The sequence below is a fragment of the Salvelinus sp. IW2-2015 genome, linkage group LG9 (genome assembly GCF_002910315.2).
Source record: "Salvelinus sp. IW2-2015 linkage group LG9, ASM291031v2, whole genome shotgun sequence".
Taxonomy (NCBI): Eukaryota; Metazoa; Chordata; class Actinopteri; order Salmoniformes; family Salmonidae; genus Salvelinus; species Salvelinus sp. IW2-2015.
The window spans coordinates 14,280,169-14,298,821 of NC_036849.1; the positions used below are offsets into that span (position 1 = coordinate 14,280,169).

General features: G+C 44.8%; 1 protein-coding gene across 18 annotated transcripts in view; it reads left to right on the top strand.

The window, feature by feature from the left end:
* The window catches only part of LOC111968621 (bridge-like lipid transfer protein family member 1), a 143,185-nt gene that overhangs the window by 112,589 nt on the left and 11,943 nt on the right, over window positions 1–18,653 (top strand). For 12 of the 18 annotated variants that reach the window (XM_023994337.2, XM_023994331.2, XM_023994323.2 and 9 more), the window contains 9 exons: window positions 3,394–3,583; window positions 4,072–4,251; window positions 4,394–4,530; window positions 4,715–4,913; window positions 5,031–5,234; window positions 5,450–5,626; window positions 17,228–17,368; window positions 17,574–17,819; window positions 18,091–18,244. In XM_023994337.2, the coding sequence (XP_023850105.1) occupies window positions 3,394–3,583; window positions 4,072–4,251; window positions 4,394–4,530; window positions 4,715–4,913; window positions 5,031–5,234; window positions 5,450–5,626; window positions 17,228–17,368; window positions 17,574–17,819; window positions 18,091–18,244 (1,628 nt within the window). The remainder of the gene's footprint in view (window positions 1–3,393; window positions 3,584–4,071; window positions 4,252–4,393; window positions 4,531–4,714; window positions 4,914–5,030; window positions 5,235–5,449; window positions 5,627–17,227; window positions 17,369–17,573; window positions 17,820–18,090; window positions 18,245–18,653) is intronic. The other 6 variants (XM_023994327.2, XM_070445146.1, XM_023994338.2 and 3 more) reach the window with 3 other exon arrangements.

An 18,653-nucleotide genomic window follows, 5' to 3' on the forward strand; every position in this document is an offset into this window, starting at 1 on the left:
TCGTTCTGCCCCTGAACAAGGCAGTTAACCTCTCTTGGATATTCGGGACGGTAGCGTCCCACCTCGCCAACAGCCAGTGAAATTGCAGGGCGCCAAATTCAAAACAACAGAAATCCCATAATTAAAATTCCTCAAACATACAAGTATTTTACACCATTTTAAAGATAAACTTGTTATAAATCCAGCCACAGTGTCCGATTTCAAAAAGGCTTTACGACAAAAGCACACCAAACGATTATGTTAGGTCAGCACCTAGTCACAGAAAAACACAGCCATTTTTCCAGCCAAAGAGAGTCCCAAAAAGCAGAAATAGAGATAAAATCAATCACTAACCTTTGATGATCTTCATCAGATGACACTCATAGGACTTCATGTTACACAATACATATATGTTTTGTTCGATAAAGTTCATATTTATATCCAAAACTCTCAGTTTACATTGGCGCGTTATGTTCAGTAGTTCCAAAACATCCGGTGATTTTGCAGAGAGCCACATCAATTTACAGAAATACTCATAATAAACATTGCTAAAAGATACAAGTGTTATGCATGGAATTTTAGATCCGCTTCTCCTTAATGCAACCGCTGTGTCAGATTTCAAAAAAACTCTACGGAAAAAGCACACCATGCAATAATCTGAGTACAGAGCTCAGACACAAAAACAAGCCATACACATACATACATGTTGTGGAGTCAACAGAAGTCAGAAATAGCATTCTAAATATTCACTAACCTTTGATGATCTTCATCAGAATGCACTCCCAGGAATCCCAGTTCCACAATAAATGTTTTTTGTTCGATAAAGTCCATAATTTATGTCCAAATACCTCCTTTTTGTTCGCACGTTTAGTACACAAATCCAAACTCAGGAGGCGCGGGCAAGTCCAAGCAAAAATTCAGACGAATTACAGTTCGTAGAAACATGTCAAACGAAGTATTGAATCAATCTTTAGGATGTTTTATCATAAATCTTCAATAATGTTTCAACCGGATAATTCCTTTGTCTGTAGAAATGCAATGGAAGGCAGCTAACTCTCACGGGAGCGCGCGAGACTGAGCTCATGGCACTCTGCCAGACCCCTGACTCAAACAGCTCTCATTCCCCCCTCCTTCACAGTAGAAGCCTCAAACAAGGTTCTAAAGACTGTTGACATCTAGTGGAAGCCTTAGGAAGTGCAATATGACCCCATAGACACTGTATATTCGATAGGCAATGACTTGAAAAACTACAAACCTCAGATTTCCCACTTCCTGGTTGGATTTTTTCTCAGGTTTTTGCCTGCCAAATGAGTTCTGTTACACTCACAGACATCATTCAAACAGTTTTAGAAACTTCAGAGTGTTTTCTATCCAAATCTACTAATTATATGCATATTCTAGCTTTTAGGCCTGAGTAGCAGGCAGTTTACTCTGGGCACCTTTTTATCCAAGCTACTCAATACTGCCCCCCAGTCCCAAAGAAGTTAACCCACTGTTCCTAGGCCGTTGTTGAAAATAAGAATTTGTTCTTAACTGACTTGCCTAGTTAAATAAAGGTAAAAAAAAAAAAAAAAAAAAATATACTACCCACCACTGCGACCTGTATGCTCTCGTTGGCTGGCCCTCACTACATATCCGTCGCCAAACCCACTGGCTCCAGGTCATCTATAAGTCTTTGCTAGGTAAAGCCCCGCCTTATCTCAGCTCACTGGTCACCATAGCAACACCCACCCGTAGCACGCGCTCCAGCAGGTACATTGCACTGGTCATCCCCAAAGCCAACACTTACTTTGGCCGTCTGTCCTTCCAGTTCTCTGCTGCCAATGACTGGAACGAATTTCAAAAATCTCTGAAGCTGGAGTCTTATATCTCCCTCTCTAACTTTAAGCATCAGCTGTCTGAGCAGCTTACCGATCACTGTACCTGTACATAGCCAATCTGTAAATAGCACACCCGACTACCTCATCCCCATATTATTACTTATCCTCTTGCTATTTTGCACCCCAGTATCTCTACTTGCACATCATCATCTGCACATCATCATCACTCCAGTATTAATGCTAAATTGTAATTATTTTCACCTCTAGGGCCTATTTATTGCCTACCTCCCTACTCTTCTACATTTGCACACAATGTACATAGAACAATCTATTTTTATTTTCTTTTGTGTTATTGACTGTACGTTTGTTCATGTGTAACTCTGTGTTGTTGTTTTTGTTGCACTGTTTTTCTTTATCTTGGCCAGGTCGCAGTTGTAAATGAGAACTTGTTCTCAACTGGCCTACCTGGTTAAATATAGGTGAAATAAAGACTGTTTTATAGCATGAGCGGTCCTGAGTAGATGCCCTTGTTTTGAGATCAAAGCGATAGCTACATGTAGCGACGTGTTTACATTTGTGTGCACATCCTTTGCTAGTTAGTGAGTTATTATCCCAGTTATAGATTATTTGTAGTCAGCAATGGGAGAGTGATTTGCTTTTTGTCTTAAATGGGGCAGTGTCGTATTTTGAGACAGGCTTGAATAAGCTAAGTAGCCAATTGGCACAAGGTAGAATAATTTGTCTGATTCTCTGTAATAATGGTATGGGAATAATGATGCATCAAACAACACAACAACATTTTCAGCAGTCACCTCCTTGTCTGAAGGACAAGTGGATAAACAGGTTAATGTCAAGCCCTGCATGTTTTTTTCAAAAGTCTCATGGAATGTAGGCCTAGCTTCAACACCACACATTGGCTGCAACTGTAGGCTGAACGATAGAACAGGTATTTCCATGTTAACATGTTATGGGATGCATTTTCTCCATTGTTTTTGATGGTAGGCCACTCTGGTAGTTCTACATTATGATCAAATAGCCACAGTAGCCTACTTGACCACTTTTAAAACTAACTTAAAGCGTTCACAGAAAACGCACGGTGGAAGTTGCACAGAATTTCCCAAACGTTCAAATTTGCTCAGTCATGGAAGAAAATTGAGGGAACATTGCATACAACACCAGGTGTAGCAGGAAGGCCAAGAAGAACATCAGGGACCTGGGCCACTGCCGCTGACTGGATGTTTTTGGTTTGTTGCACTATTCTTGAAAAACCCTAGACACTGTTGTGTGTGAAAAGCACACACACACGTACAAGACAAATCCTCTCAGACAGTTTCAGCTCATGAGCTCCATCAGCAGCAGATTTAATTTAGAATGGACAATGAATGTTTATGCAACTAATGTTAGTGCATCGAATCACATTGAACCGAATCGCACCGATTCGTTCCTCTAATCAGACCGCATCGTGCCGTTTCAAACTTAAATCTATCATTCCTGTATCGTATCGGAGCCCATGTATCTAGATACGTATCAAATCGTCTTGAAAAGGAATGTTGCACATCCTTAGTAACCATTTTTCTATTTCCTCCAACCCCAGTTGCACTACAACTCCAAAACCATGAAGACTGAGTCACCCAATGCCTCGCGAGGATCCTCCCTCCCCCGCACCCTCTCCAAAGAGTCCAAGCTGTATGGTATGAAAGATTGCGGCCCTCACAACCCTCCCAATGCTGCCCAAAGCAAGACTAACACGCTCCTTCCTCCCCCACCCCCACCTCTACCATCAGGTACTGAGAGCTCTCATTATTACTTGCATGCCCTTTCACCTTCTGTGTTGATCTACAGTAAAGCACCACATCTCCATCGTGGCCATAGACATCCTCAATCAACCCACCCAATCAATGTAATGCATGCTTGTGTAGTCGTGTCCAAGGCTTTGATCTGTGAATGTTGACGACGATTGGGATTTCTGTGTTGGAATGTTTTAAGATCCAGTTAATTTAATAATTTTGTTTCAGACACGTAGTGGGTGGATAGATAAAGGGGCTGTTTAATTAAAAACTGTTATTCTCCAGATGAAAGAAAACATAAAAGGTGGAACCAGAAAGTTCTGTAAATGAAAGAACATTTGATAAGTTTGTCCCACTATGTGTTTCATTCCATCACTAGTTAGGTAATGGGTCACACTAAACACAGCATCCCAATGTTCTAGGCCTATTGTAATTACCAATGTTGGTGTAAGTAGTGAAGCTTTGTGTGACCCTGTCAAACTCAGATCATGTGTCCTCTGCAGCCAAAGGCAAGGGTAGTGGTGGGGTGAAGACAGCCAAGCTGTATGCCTGGGTGGCCCTTCAGACCCTCCCAGAGGAGATGGTCATCAGCCCTTGTCTTCTGGACTTCCTGGAGAAAGCCTTGGAGACCATTCCAATCACCACTGTGGAAAGGAACTATACTGGTATGTAGGGTCATTTAATTGCAAATCCATCGCCTGTTTGCCGTGGGAGAGAGATGGTTAGAATGGGGTTGCTGGGCCTTAATGACCAACAACATACTAGACCGTTGCTCAAAGCTGACCCCGTTTTGTCTGTGTGTCTCAGCTGTGAACTCCCAGGAGGAGGACATAGGCCAGTTTGAGCCAGTGGATCCCCTGGAGGAGTCCACCACCTCCCTGGTTTCCTCCACCTCTGCCTACTCCTCCTTCCCTGTGGACGTGGTGGTCTACGTCAGAGTACAGGTAACCTACCTCAAATTGCCCGCCTTACTATGGCTCGCAAAGCTCATGTCACTCTGTTCGCCATTGTACAATATGAGTGTTTTAAATTAGTATGTTTTGCTGTCACAATGTCCAGACACTGAGACACCACACTCAAATGAATAAAGTTTTCTAATTCTATTCTAATCTGACTCCATGTCTCCAGCCCTCTCAGATCCGCTTCAGCTGCTTGCCCATGTCCAGAGTAGAGTGTATGCTGAAATTGCCATCTCTAGACCTGGTATTCTCCTCTAATCGCGGTGAAATGGAGATCCCATCCAGCACCCAACCTACCGACAGCCCACACCCACCCTCCTCCACCCCCCCGAGCCAACACATCCTCAAACCGCCCCCTATCAAAGGAGGTTTGGATAGCAACACACCAATGCACCTGTAAAGCAACCTATAGATGTGCGAGTGGCTGCATTTCAATTTCTAAGTCTATCTAGTCCATAATAACACCTCTTTGATCTAACCTCCAGGTCCCTCTCCATCTCTGGGTAGCCCTCTGGGCCGGACCCGTCACAGCAGCAGCCAGTCAGACCTCACCGCCCCCCCCAGCAACTCCTCAGGGCTCAGCTTCACCGCCTGCATGTCAGACTTCTCCCTCTACGTGTTCCACCCCTACGGTGCAGGGAAACAGAAGTCTGCCGTCACAGGGCTGCCCCCAGGCCCAGGACCTCTAGGTATGGAAAAGTGTGGTGAAAGTTTAACATCCTGAAAATGTATTCATATATTCTAAAGCCTATTTTTATTCCTGTGCATTATAATTGCAGTGTAGTCCACCAACCGCGCTGTACAGCATGCCTCATAGTGATACAGGGTTGTTCAGACTTCCATCAGTCAGTGTGTAGCATTATAACAGCGCTATGAAGTCTTGTCTCATATCTGTTCTTTCAAGGTACAGTGGATGAGGAGCCGTCCTCTGTGACTGGGAGGAAGGATTCACTCAGCATCAACCTGGAGTTCGTCAAGGTCAGCCTGTCCAGAATGAGACGCACTGGAGGACCCACCTTCATTGAGAGCTTTGTACCTGGCAAGGGAGGCAAGATGGACACCACCCTTATCAATATCTCAGGTGCCCCATCCGCTCTTGGAACATGTTTAATGGTTGGACACCGTCTAATCTGAAAGCAGTCTTTGGTCTTCCAAATGGGAATGTTATGTATGGTCACGTCCCAAATTCTTGTCATTGCTTAAAAGAGATGAGCAAAAAATGACTGTATTAAATAAATAATAGGGGTGTAATTGTTTCTTCAAACTCACAGTTCGGTCTGTATTGCGGTTTTGGGTCTACGGTTCGGTTTTGGTACTGCGGGAAAATGAAATGCCAATACTTACTGTAGTACATTTTTGTTTTGGCAAAAGACATGAAACTAACCCAAAATATATAAAACTGCTGTGTCTATTAATTGTCCAAACTCACGGCCACTTTCCCACTCTATATTGCTCAAGAATATCTACGTCATTCCCAAACATTCTATGAATGTGTGAAAATGTGCTAGCTTGTTTAAAAAAAAAAAAAAAAGATTTCATGTTGCTAAAATGCTGTCAGTTCCACTTTAATTGAGAAGGTTTTTGGGAAAGCCTTTCCATCTACCAAAAGACGGTTGTCATTGGCATCATCGCTAACAGCTACATAGTGGTAGACAAACACACACACAGACAGGGACATTCCCACGCTGTTGCCATTTCAGAAAGTTGAAGGAAAATACAAATCACTTAAGCATTTTGTTCATGTTTTATTATCATCTTGGTCAAATTAATGAATGTTCTAATAAATTCAATACAGTTAGTTGATTTCCTACTAAGTTCAATACATTTTTTCTTCTACTGGGAAGCCAAAATGTTCCCAAACTGGAGATTTCAACGATGATGGAGGATCCTCCAATTCTGGTTTATCAACCCCACCATTCGCCTTCGTACAGAACTAGTTCCCGGCTGCGCCTCACAAAAGGATAGTCTGAAATGGGTACTGGTATACAGTCAATGTGCAGGGGCACTGGTTAGTTGAGGTAATATGTACATGTAGGTAGAATTATTAAAGTGACTATGCATAGATGGTAACAGAGTAGCCGCGGTGTAAAAGAGGGGGCAATGAAAATAGTCTGGGAAGCTATTTGATTAAATGTTCTTGGACCTAGACTTGGCGCTCCGGTACCGCTTGCCATGCGGTAGCAGAGAGAACAGTCTATGACTGGGGTGGCTGGGGTCTTTGACAATTTTTAGGGCCTTCCTCTGACACCGCCTGGTATAGAGGTCCTGGATGGCAGGAAGCTTGGCCCCAGTGATGTACTAGGCCATTCGCACTACCCTCTGTAGTGCCTTGCGGTCAGAGACAGAGCAGTTGCCATACCAGGCAGTGATGCAACCAGTCAGGATGCTCTCGATGGTGCAGCTGTAGAACCTTTTGAGGATCTCAGGACCCATGCCAAATCTTTTTAGTTTCCTGAGGGGGAATAGGTTTTGTCGTGCCCTCTTCACGACTGTCTTGGTGTGCTTGAACCATGTTAGTTTGTTGGTGATGTGGACAACAAGGAACTTGAAGCTCTCAACCTGCACCACTGCAGCCCCGTCGATGAGAATGGGGGCATGCTTGGTCCTCTTATTCCTAGTCCACAATCATCTCCTTTGTTTTGATCACGTTGAGGGAGAGGTTGTTGTCCTGGCACCACACGGCCAGGTCTCTGACCTCCTCCCTTAAGGCTGTCTCGTCGTTGTCGGTGGTCAGGCCTACCACTGTTGTGTCGAATCAAATTTTATTTGTCACATACACATGGTTAGCAGATGTTAATGCGAGGGTAGCGAAATGCTTGTGCTTCTAGTTCCGACCATGCAGTAATATCTAACAAGTAATCTAACCTAACAGTTTCACAACAACTACCTTATACACACAAGTGTAAAGGAATGAATACGAAAATGTACATAAAAATATATGAATGTGTGATGGCCGAACGGCATAGGCAAGATGCAGTAGATGGTATCGAGTACAGTATATACATATGAGATGAGTAATGTTGGGTATGAAAACATTATTTAAAGTGGCTAGTGATACATTTAATTACATCAAGATGGCAAGATGCAGTAGCGTACAGTATATACATATGAGATGAGTAATGTAGGGTATGTAAACATTATATAAAGTGGCTAGTGATACATTTATTACATCAATTCTTCCGTTATTAAAGTGGCTAGAGTTGAGTCAGTATGTTGGCAGCAGCCACTCAATGTTTGTGATGGCTGTTTAACAGTCTGATGGCCTTGAGATAGAAGCTGTTTTTCAGTCTCTTGGTCCCCGCTTTGATGGACCTGTACTGACCTCGCCTTCTGGATGATAGCGGGGTGAACAGGCAGTGGCTCGGGTGGTTGTTGTCCTTGATGATCTTTTTGGCCTTCCTGTGACATCGGGTGGTGTAGGTGTTTTGGAGGGCAGGTAGTTTGCACCCGGTGATGCGTTGTGCAGACCTCACTACCCTCTGGAGAGCCTTATGGTTATGGGCGGAGCAGCTGCCGTACCAGGCGGTGATACAGCCCGACAGGATGCTCTCGATTTTGCATCTGTAAAAGTTTGTGTGTTTTTGGTGACAAGCCAAATCTCTTCAGCCTCCTGAGGTTGAAGAGGCGCTGCTGCGCCTTTTTCACCACGCTGTCTGTGTGGGTGGACCGTTTCAGTTTGTCCGTGATGTGTACGCCGAGGAACTTAAAACTTTCCACCCTCTCCACTACTGTCCCATCAATGTGGATAGGGGGCTGCTCCCTCTGCTGTTTCCTGAAGTCCACGATCATCTCCTTTGTTTTGTTGACATTGAGTGTGAGGTTATTTTCCTGACACCACTCCGAGGGCCCTCACCTCCTCCCTGTAGGCCATCTCGTCGTTGTTGGTAATCAAGCCTACCACTGTAGTGTCGTCTGCAAACTTGATGATTGAGTTGGAGGCGTGCATGGCCACACAGTCATGGGTGAACAGGGAGTACAGGAGAGGGCTGAGAACGCACCCTTGTGGGGACATGGTGTTGAGGATCAGCGGGGTAGAGATGTTGTTACCTACCCTCACCACCTGGGGGGCGGCCCGTCAGGAAGTCCAGGACCCAGTTGCACAGGGCGGGGTCGAGACCCAGGGTCTCGAGCTTAATGACGAGTTTGGAGGGTACTATGGCGTTAAATGCTGAGCTGTAGTCGATGAACAGCATGTTTACATAGGTATTCCTCTCGTCCAGATGGGTTAGGGCAGTGTGCAGTGTGATGGCGATTGCGTCGTCTGTGGACCTATTGGGGCGGTAAGCAAATTGGAGTGGGTCTAGGGTGTCAGGTAGGGTGGAGGTGATATGGTCCTTGACTAGTCTCTCATAGCACTTCATGATGACGGAAGTGAGTGCTACAGGGCAGTAGTCATTTAGCTCAGTTACCTTAGCTTTCTTGGGAACAGGAACAATGGTGGCCCTCTTGAAGCATGTGGGAACAGCAGACTGGAATAAGGATTGATTGAATATGTCCGTAAACACACCAGCCAGCTGGTCTGCGCATGCTCTGAGGACGCGGCCGGGGATGCCCTCTGGGCCTGCAGCCTTGCGAGGGTTAACACGTTTAAATGTTTTACTCACGTTGGCTGCAGTGAAGGCGAGTCCGCAGGTTTTGGTAGCGGGCCATGTCAGTGGCACTGTATTGTCCTCAAAGCAAGCAAAGAAGTTGTTTAGTCTGTCTAGGAGCAAGACATCGTGGTCCGCGACGGGGCTGGTTTTTCTTTTGTAGTACATGATTGACTGTAGACCCTGCCACATACCTCTCGTGTCAGCCGTTGAATTGTGACTCCACTTTGTCTCTATACTGACGCTTAGCTTGTTTGATTGCCTTGCGGAGGGAATAGCTACACTGTTTGTATTCGGTCATGTTTCCGGTCACCTTGCCCTGATTAAAAGCAGTGGTTCGCGCTTTCAGTTTTACGCAAATGCTACCATCAATCCACTGTTTCTGGTTGAGGAATGTTTTAATAGACGCTGTGGGTACAACATCACTGATGCACTTGCTAATAAACTCGCTCACCGAATCAGCGTATTCATCAATGTTGTTGTTCGACGTTATGCGGAACATATCCCAGTCCACGTGATCGAAGCAATCTTGAAGCGTGGAATCCGATTGGTCGGACCAGCGTTGACCAGACCTGAGCGCGGGTGCTTCCTGTTTTAGTCTCTGTATATAGGCTGGGAGCAACAAAATGGAGTCGTGGTCAGCTTTTCCGAAAGGAGGGCGGGGGAGGGCCTTATATTCTTCGCGGAAGTTAGAGTAACAATGATCCAGGGTTTTGCCAGCCCGGGTTGCGCAATCGATATGCTGATAGAATTTAGGGAGCTTTGTTTTCAGATTAGCCTTGTTAAAATCCCCAATACTTTGTGCACCCTCCCCGTTTATGAGATTGGAGAACACATTGGGAGGGATCTTAGATCATTCCTCCATATAGAATCTTTCTAGATCCTTGATATCTTTCGGTCTGGCCTTATGTAGTGCCCTCTTCAATTCAAACCGCAGGTTTTCAAATGGGGTGCATGTCCGGAGACTGAGATGGCCATTGCAAAATGTTGATTTTGTGGTTATTTTACTATTTTTTTGTGTATGTTGATGTATGCTTGGGGTCATTGTCTTGCTGGAAGATCCACTTACGGCCAAGTTTCAGCCTCCTGGCAGAGGCAACCAGGTTTTTGGCTAAAATGTCCTAGTACCCTAGTAGAATTTATGATGCCGTTGACCTTAACAAGGGCCCCAGGACCAGTGGAAGCAAAACTACCCCATAATATCAAAGATGTTTTACAGTAGGTATGAGGTTATTTTCTGCATATGCATCCTTCCTTCGACACCAAACCCACTGCTGGTTTGCGTGGACAAAGACCTCTATTTCCGTCTCATCTGACCATAGCACCCGGTTCCAATCCAATTGCCAATGCCGTTTAGCAAACTCCAGGCGTTTACATTTGTTGGTTGCTCTCAATTAAAGTTTTTTTTCTGGCAACCCTTCCAAAGAGTCTATTGGCATGAAGGTGGTGTCTAATTGTATATTTGGAAATTTGGTGACCCCAAGTTCTGTAATTCTCCAACTGTGGCCCTTGGATTTTTCTTTACCTCCAGAACCACTTGCGCCCTCTACCAGGCTAGTTTACCACGTGCGAGTGGTTTTAAAATTCTTAAATATGCAGAAATCGCTCAGCCATTTCCTGGTTGCTAAAATTCTAATAGTTCTCCTAATTTTAGTTTGTGACAAAACAAGCAAGTATAGTGTTGAGAATCATTGTACCATCTAAACCGCTGTGAAATTATATTTTCAATAACCAATCATGTATTTTCAGCTGAAATTTAAGAACGGGATGCATAGAAATAGTGCACGTAGAACAAATCTAATGTTTTTTTAGAATTGCTTTCGAAGAACATGTCAGATCTTTAACTCATATTTCTATGTGAATTTGGTCGGGACACCCAAAAAGTTACATATTTCTGTATTTTTTCTCCATTGTGTTACCTAGTTTTTATACCCCAGTGAAACAGGAAGCCATGGAAGGGCCACAATACAGATTCAATTTAAAAAGTAGAATGTTAAGCAGATTACATTTTGTTTGATTTTATTTCTAAGAATATAAACTGTCTTTTATGATTTTTTTTAAATTGCTTGTTCAACACAATATCTTTCTCTGAGCAAATTTATTAGTATAAAAAGGTCTGTCAAACGGGGGGGAGGGAAATTCATTGAGTTAATCGCATGGTTTACTTTCATTAATCTCCAATTGATGCTGTTTTTTAAGATTTGTTATTCAAGTCGCATTACAGGAATATTGACTTATTGATTTTGTCCAAGGTAATGGTTAGCAAAATCTGGTAAATTCTTTAACCACAATGTCAACCTGTTTTGACATCGCATTGTTGTTTTTACTTGTATAAATTATGTATTTTGGATGTTTTCAGACAACGCGATTAATCACAAATTTGTTTAAAAAAATGCACTAAAATGACAGTTAACTCGAGTTACCTCTGACAGCCCTAGCATATATTTTTTTTACATACAATTAGGACTTGCACAATTATCGTATAATCGTGTAAACTGACAATTATGTGGGGGGGTTTTTGCGTTATTTGTAACTTATTTTGTACATAATGTTTCTGCCACCGTATCCTACGGCAAAAAAGAGCTTCTGGATATCAGGATAGCGATCGCTCACCTCGGATTAGACGAAGATCTTTTCTTCAACAAGCAGGACGCACAGGATGTACTTCAGACACCCAACAAGGCTGAAATCCCCGTCATTGGCAAGAGAAAGAGACGCAGGTATAGAGGACACAGGGTGGGGTGCCTCGTAAAGGATCCGCCAACGGCGAGTGGGAAATATGCCCTTACCATCAATATTACTTGCCAACATACAATCATTGGACAATAAATTAGACGAGGTACGATCACGAATATCCTACCACCGGGACATCAAAAACTGTGTCTTATGTTTCACCGAATCGTGGCTGAATGACGACATGGAAAACATTCGGCTGGCGGGATATACGCTGCACCGGCTAGATGGAACAGCAAACTCCGATAAGACAAGGGGGGCGGTCTGTGTATATTTGTAAACAACAGCTGGTGCACGAAATCTAAGGAAGTCTCTAGCTTTTGCTCGCCTGAAGTAGAGTAACTCATGATAAGCTGTAGACCACACTATTTGCCAAGAGTTTTCATCCATTTTTTTCGTGGCTGTTTATTTACCACCACAGATGGATGCTGGCACTAAGCCGCACTCAGTCAGCTGTATAAGGAAATAAGCAAGCAGGAAACTGCTCACCCAGAGGCGGCGCTCCTAGTGGCCGGGGACTTTAATGCAGGGAAAGTTAAATCAGTTTTACCTAATTTCTATCAGCATGTTAAATGCCCAACCAGAGGGAAAAAATATCTAGATCACCTTTACTCCACACACAGACGTGTACAAAGCTCTCCCTCGCCCTCCATTTGGCAAATCTGACCATAATTCTATATGCCTGATTCCTGCTTACAAGCAAAAATTAAAGCAGGAAACACCAGTGACTCAGTCTATAAAAAAGTGGTCAGATGAAGCAGACGCTAAACTACAGGACTGTTTTGCTAGCACAGACTGGAATATGTTCCGGGATTCTTCCGATGGCATTGAGGAGTACACCACATCAGTCACTGGCTTTATCAATAAGTGCATCGAGGACGTCGTTCCCACAGTGACTGTACGTACATACCCCAATCAGAAGCTATGGATTACAGGCAACATTTGCACTGAGCTAAAGGGTAGCGCTGCCGTTTTCAAGGTGCAGGACTCTAACCCGGAAGCTTATAAGATATCCTGCTATGCCCTCCGACGAACCATCAAACAGGCAAAGCGCCAATACAGGAATAAGATTTAATCGTGCTACACCGTCTCCGACACTCGTCGGATGTGGCAGGGCCTGCAAACTATTACAGACTACAAAGGGAAGCACAGCCGTGAGCTGTCCAGTGACACGAGCCTACCAGACGAGTTAAATCACTTCTATGCTCGCTTCGAGGCAAGCAACACTGAGGCATGTATGAGAGCATCAGCTGTTCTGGACAACTGTGTGATCACACTCTCCGTAGCAAGACCTTTAAACAGGTCAACATTCACAAGGCCGCTGGGCCAGACAAATTACCAGGACGTGTGCTCCGGGCATGTGCTGACCAACTGGCAGGTGTCTTCACTGACATTTTCAACATGTCCCTGATTGAGTCTGTAATACCAACATGCTTCAAGCAGACCACCATAGTCCCTGTGCCCAAGAACACTAAGGTAACCTGCCTAAATGACTACAGACCCGTAGCATCAGGTCCGTAGCCATGAAGTTCTTTGGAAGGCTGGTCATGGCTCACATTAACACCATTATCCCAGAAACCCTAGACCCACTCCAATTTGCATACCGGTCAAACAGATCCACAGATTATGCAATCTCTATTGCACTCCACACGGCCCTTTCCCACTTGGACAAAAGGAACACCTACGTGAAAATGCTATTCATACACACACCAGCGTTCAACACCATAGTACCATCAAAGCTCAACAGTAAGCTAAGGACCCTGAGACCAAACACCTCCCTCTGTAACTGGATCCTGGACTTCCTGACAGGCAGCCCCCAGGTGGTGAGGGTAGGTAGCAACACATCTGCCACGCTGATCCTCAACGCTGGAGCCCCTCAGGGGTGCGTGCTCAGTCCCCTCCTATTCTCCTGTTTCACCGACGACCACATGGCCAGGCACGACTCCAACACCATCATTAAGTTTGCAGACGACACAACAGGGGTAGGCCATCACTGCCTTCACTGCCTGGTATTGCAACTGCTCGGCCTCCAACCGCAAGGCACTACAGAGGATAGTCACTGGGGCTAAGCTGCTGCCCTCGAGGACCTCTACACCAGGCGGTATCAGAGGAAGGCCCTAAAAATTGTCAAAGACCCCAACCACCACTTGCCATGCTACCGCAAGCGCATGGAAGCGGTTCCCGGGGCGCAAGTCTAGGACCAAGAACATCTAATAAAATGGCTTCCCAGACTATTTTCATTGCCCCCCCCCCCCCCTCTTTTACACCGCTGTACTCTCTGTTACATCTTTGCATAGTCCACTTAATAATTCTACCTTCATGTACATATTACCTCAACTAACCAGTGCCCCTGCACATTGACTCTATACCAGTACCCCCCCCCGAATCCCTAACAGGTAATCAAATGGCTACCCAGACTATTTGCATTGTGTCCCCCCACCCGCCAACCCCCTCTTTTACGCTGCTGCTACTCTCTGTTTATCATCTATGCATAGTCACTTTAACTATACCTACATGTGCATATTACCTCAATTAGCCCGACTAACCGGTGCCCCCGCACATTGACTCTGTACCGGTACCACCTGTATATAGCCTTGCTACTGTTATTTTCACTGTCATTTTACTGCTTGTTTTTTTATTTCTTTACTTATCTATTGTTTACCTAATATCTATTTTTTTACTTAAAAATTGCAGTGTTGGTCAGGGCTTGGAAGTAAGCATTTCACTGTTGTATTCGGCTCACGTGACAAACTTTAATTTGAATTATGGAAGGTAACCGTGAACGAACCAAAAATATATTGTCTTTATACATTCATTTTAGGAGAAGAGGGATTCAACTTTATATATATACAGTGCATTCGGAAAGTATTCAGACCTCTTCCTTTTTTTCCACATAATCGTACGTTACAGCCTTAATCTAAAATTGATTAAATAAAACATTTTCCTCACCAATCTTCACACAATAACCCATAATGACAAAGCGAAAACAGTTTTTTGTATTTAAATAAATGACAGAAATACCTTTATTTAAGTATTCAGTCCCTTTGCTATGATATTCGAAATTGAGCTCAGGGTCATCCTGTTTCCATTGATCATCCTTGAGATGTTTCTACAACTTAATTGAGACTTAAGAGTCCACCTGTGGCAAATTCAATTGACTGGACATGATTTGGAAAGGCACACACCTGTCTTTGTAAGGTCCCACAGTTGACAGTATGTGTCAGAGCAAAAACCAAGCCATGAGGTCGAGACAGGATTGTGTTGAGGCACAGATCTGGGGAAGGGTACAGTATGGAAGGTCCCCAAGAACACCTGTGGCCTCCATCATTCTTAAATGGAAGAAGTTTGGAACCATCAAGACTCTTCCTAAAGCTGGCCGCCCGGCCAAACTGAGCAATCGGGGGAGAAAGGCCTTGGTCATAGAGGTGACCAAGAACCGGATGGTCACTCTGACAGAGCTCCGTGAGTTACTCTGTGGAGATGGGAGAACCTTCCACAAAGGGAAAGGGGGATACCTAGTCAGTTGTACAACTGAATGCATTCAACTGAAATGTGTCTGAATCAGAGAGGTGTGGGGGCTGCCTTAGAAGGACAACCATCTCTGCAGCACTCCATCAATCAGGCCTGTATGGTAGAGTGGCCAGACAGAAGCCACTCCTCAGTAAAAGGCACATGACAGCCCGCTTGGAGTTTGCCAAAAGGCACCTAAAAGACTCTCAGAACATGAGAAACCAGATTCTCTGGTCTGATGAAACCAAGATTGAACTCTTTTGCCTGAATACCAAGCGTCACGTCTGGAGGAAACCTGGCACCATCCCTACGGTGAAGCATGGTGGTGGCAGCATCATGCTGTGGGGATGTTTTTCAGCAGCAGGGACTGAGAGACTAGTCAGGATCAAGGGAAAGATGAACGGAGCAAAGTACAGAGAGATCCTTAATGAAAACCTCCAGAGCGCTCAGGACCTTTAGACTGGGGCGTAGGTTCACCTTCCAACAGACAACGACCCTAAGCACACAGCCAAGACAAAGCAGGAGTGGCTTCGGGACAAGACTCAATGTCCTTGAGTGGCCCAGCCAGAGCCCAGACTTGAAACCGATCGAACATCTGTAGAGAGACCTGAAAATAGCTGTGCAGTGATGCTCCACATCCAACCTGACAGAGCTTGAGAGGATCTGCAGAGAAGAATGGGAGAAACTCCCCAAATACATGTGCGCCAAGCTAGTAGCGTCATACCCAAGAAGACTTGAGGCTTTAATCGTTGCCAAAGGTGCTTCAACAAAGTACTGATTTAAAGGTCTGAAATACTTACTTAAATGTGATATTTCAGTTTAACATTTTTTATAAATTTGCAAAAAAAATGTAAGGCCTGTTTTTGATTTGTCGTTATGGGGTAATGTGTATAGATTGATCAACAACAACAAAAATATTTTAGAATAAGGCTGTAACGTAACAAAATGTGGTAAAAGTCAAGGGGTCTGAATACTTTCCGAATGCACTCTAGTTTACCCAATAGCAGTTTTTCATTTTAACATGGTTGGTCCATTTTGTAAACATTTTACGAACAGAATGGCAGGGTCGGGATGAGAAGCTTAATTTCCAAAAGTTCCAAGCAGTTAAAACCATACATTTTTGAGACCGGTGTAACCAAAGCTGTGTTGTATTCATTAGGTATGTCGTAGCAAATTTTCAAAGATTCATTACAAGCTCAAAACATTTTAACAGAAATGACAGCTATGGGCCTCCCGAGTGGCGCAAGGCACTGCAGTGCTAGCCGTGCCACTAGAGATCCTGGTTCGAGTCCAGGCTCTGTCGCAGCCGGCCGCGACCGGGAGACCCATGGGGCGACGCACAATTGGCCCAGCATCGTCCGGGTTAGGGGAGGCCTGCAGGGATGTTCCTGTCCCATCGCGCACTAGCGATTCCTGTGGTGGGCCGGGTGCAATGCATGCTGACACGGTCGGCAGGTCTATGGTGTTTCCTCCGACACATTGGTGTGGCTGGCTTCCGGGTTAAGTGGGCGTTGTGTCAAGAAGCAGTGTGGCTTGGCTGGGTTGTGTTTTGGAGGACGCATGACTCTTGACCTTCGCCTCTCCCGAGTCCGTACGGTAGTTGCAGCAATGGTACAGGACTGTAACTACCAATTGGATACCATGAAATTGGGGGGAAAGGGGGGTTCAAAAAAAGACATGACAATAACCGTGGCTAATCGTCACGGTTAGCCACTATCCAATATAGTTGAGTATTTTGGATGTGACTGTATATCTTGTCACTAAAGCTGATCCATTTTGATCAATTAATTCCCCTCCACAGAAACTTGGATTCCTGGACAACTTTGAGTGTTTTTTCTCTCTCTTCTCAGCTGTGTGTGACATTGGCTCGGCCTCCTTCAAGTATGACATGCGGAGGCTAAGTGAGATCCTGGCCTTCCCCAGAGCCTGGTACCGGCGCAGCATCGCCAGACGCCTCTTCCTGGGAGACCAGACCATCAACATGCCAACAGGTTGAAATACACACCTCCTTAATAGGCCTTTGCTCACTTATGGCTACATTTTCCTCATGCAATAATTGATCAACATTTTTACTCTGTTCCCTTTCAATCTCCAACTCTGCTAATGTCGGTCCCTTTAAAACAGTATGTATTTTTCCCAAACCTGTGTTTACATTTGAAAATATGCCCTTTACCTCAACCTGCTTCTCTCCTCCAGCCTCAGGTCCTGCCACCCCGGACTCTGTAGAGAACATGACCCAGCACCTGTCACCAGAATCCAGCCGTAAAGCCTACTGGAGGACCTGGGATGGTAGCACTGGGCAGTACATGCCTCAGTCCCCCAACGTGTTCTCTGACCACTCCACTGGGAGTAATATGTCCCCCGGCGGCCTGTCCTCCCACCTCAAGTCCCCAGCCCCCGGACGCACCAGGAGCGTCTCTGATTCCTCCGCCCCCAGAAGAGGTACCAGCTCAAAAATGAGTGCTCAACAGCATCGAGGAACGACACGATCGGATTAAAGTGGTGTTAATGCTGTTTTTTTAGCTTAGTGTAGAGATTATTTTCACAACGTAGGCTTAAAATGCAGTAGGAATAATGAATGAATACTATATCCCTCATTTATACTTGAGCTAGTGTGTACTCTGACACTTTTAGATTATGATTAACTCTCTCTAATTTCGACAAATAGCTTTGGGGAGAATGACGTTACATCATACATTTCCCTTCCATATAGATTCTGTGACCAAGACGTCCACGCCGTCGTTCAATAAAAACGGCAAGGCAGCCGGCCCCCAAGGGACCCCGTGGGAGACACTAGTGGTGTTCGCCATCAACCTGAAGCAGCTCAACGTCCAGATGAACATGAGCAATGTCATGGGCAACAACACGTAGGTCTCCCTTTTTCCCCTCCCACCCAACACACTATACTATATCTCCAGGGCTCTCCAACCCTATTCCTGGAGATCTACCATCCTGTAGGTTTAAGCTCCAACCCCAGTTGTGACTAACCTGATTCAGTTTATTTACTAATTAATTAGAAAAAATCAGGTGCGCTAGATTAGGGTTGGAGTGAAAACCAGCAGGACAGTAGCTCTCCAGGAACAGGGTTCAAGAGCCTTGCTCTACACGCTAGGGGCCAGTTTCAGTACACAGATTGTCTATTCCATCTAATTCATATCAGCACGTTACCTAATGTTTATATCTGCAGTGGTTAAAGTTCTCTGTCACTGCAATGAATTTCCGTCATATGGATTCTGGAGAGGCAATAAAAATATCCGGGGAGATATATTCCCGATG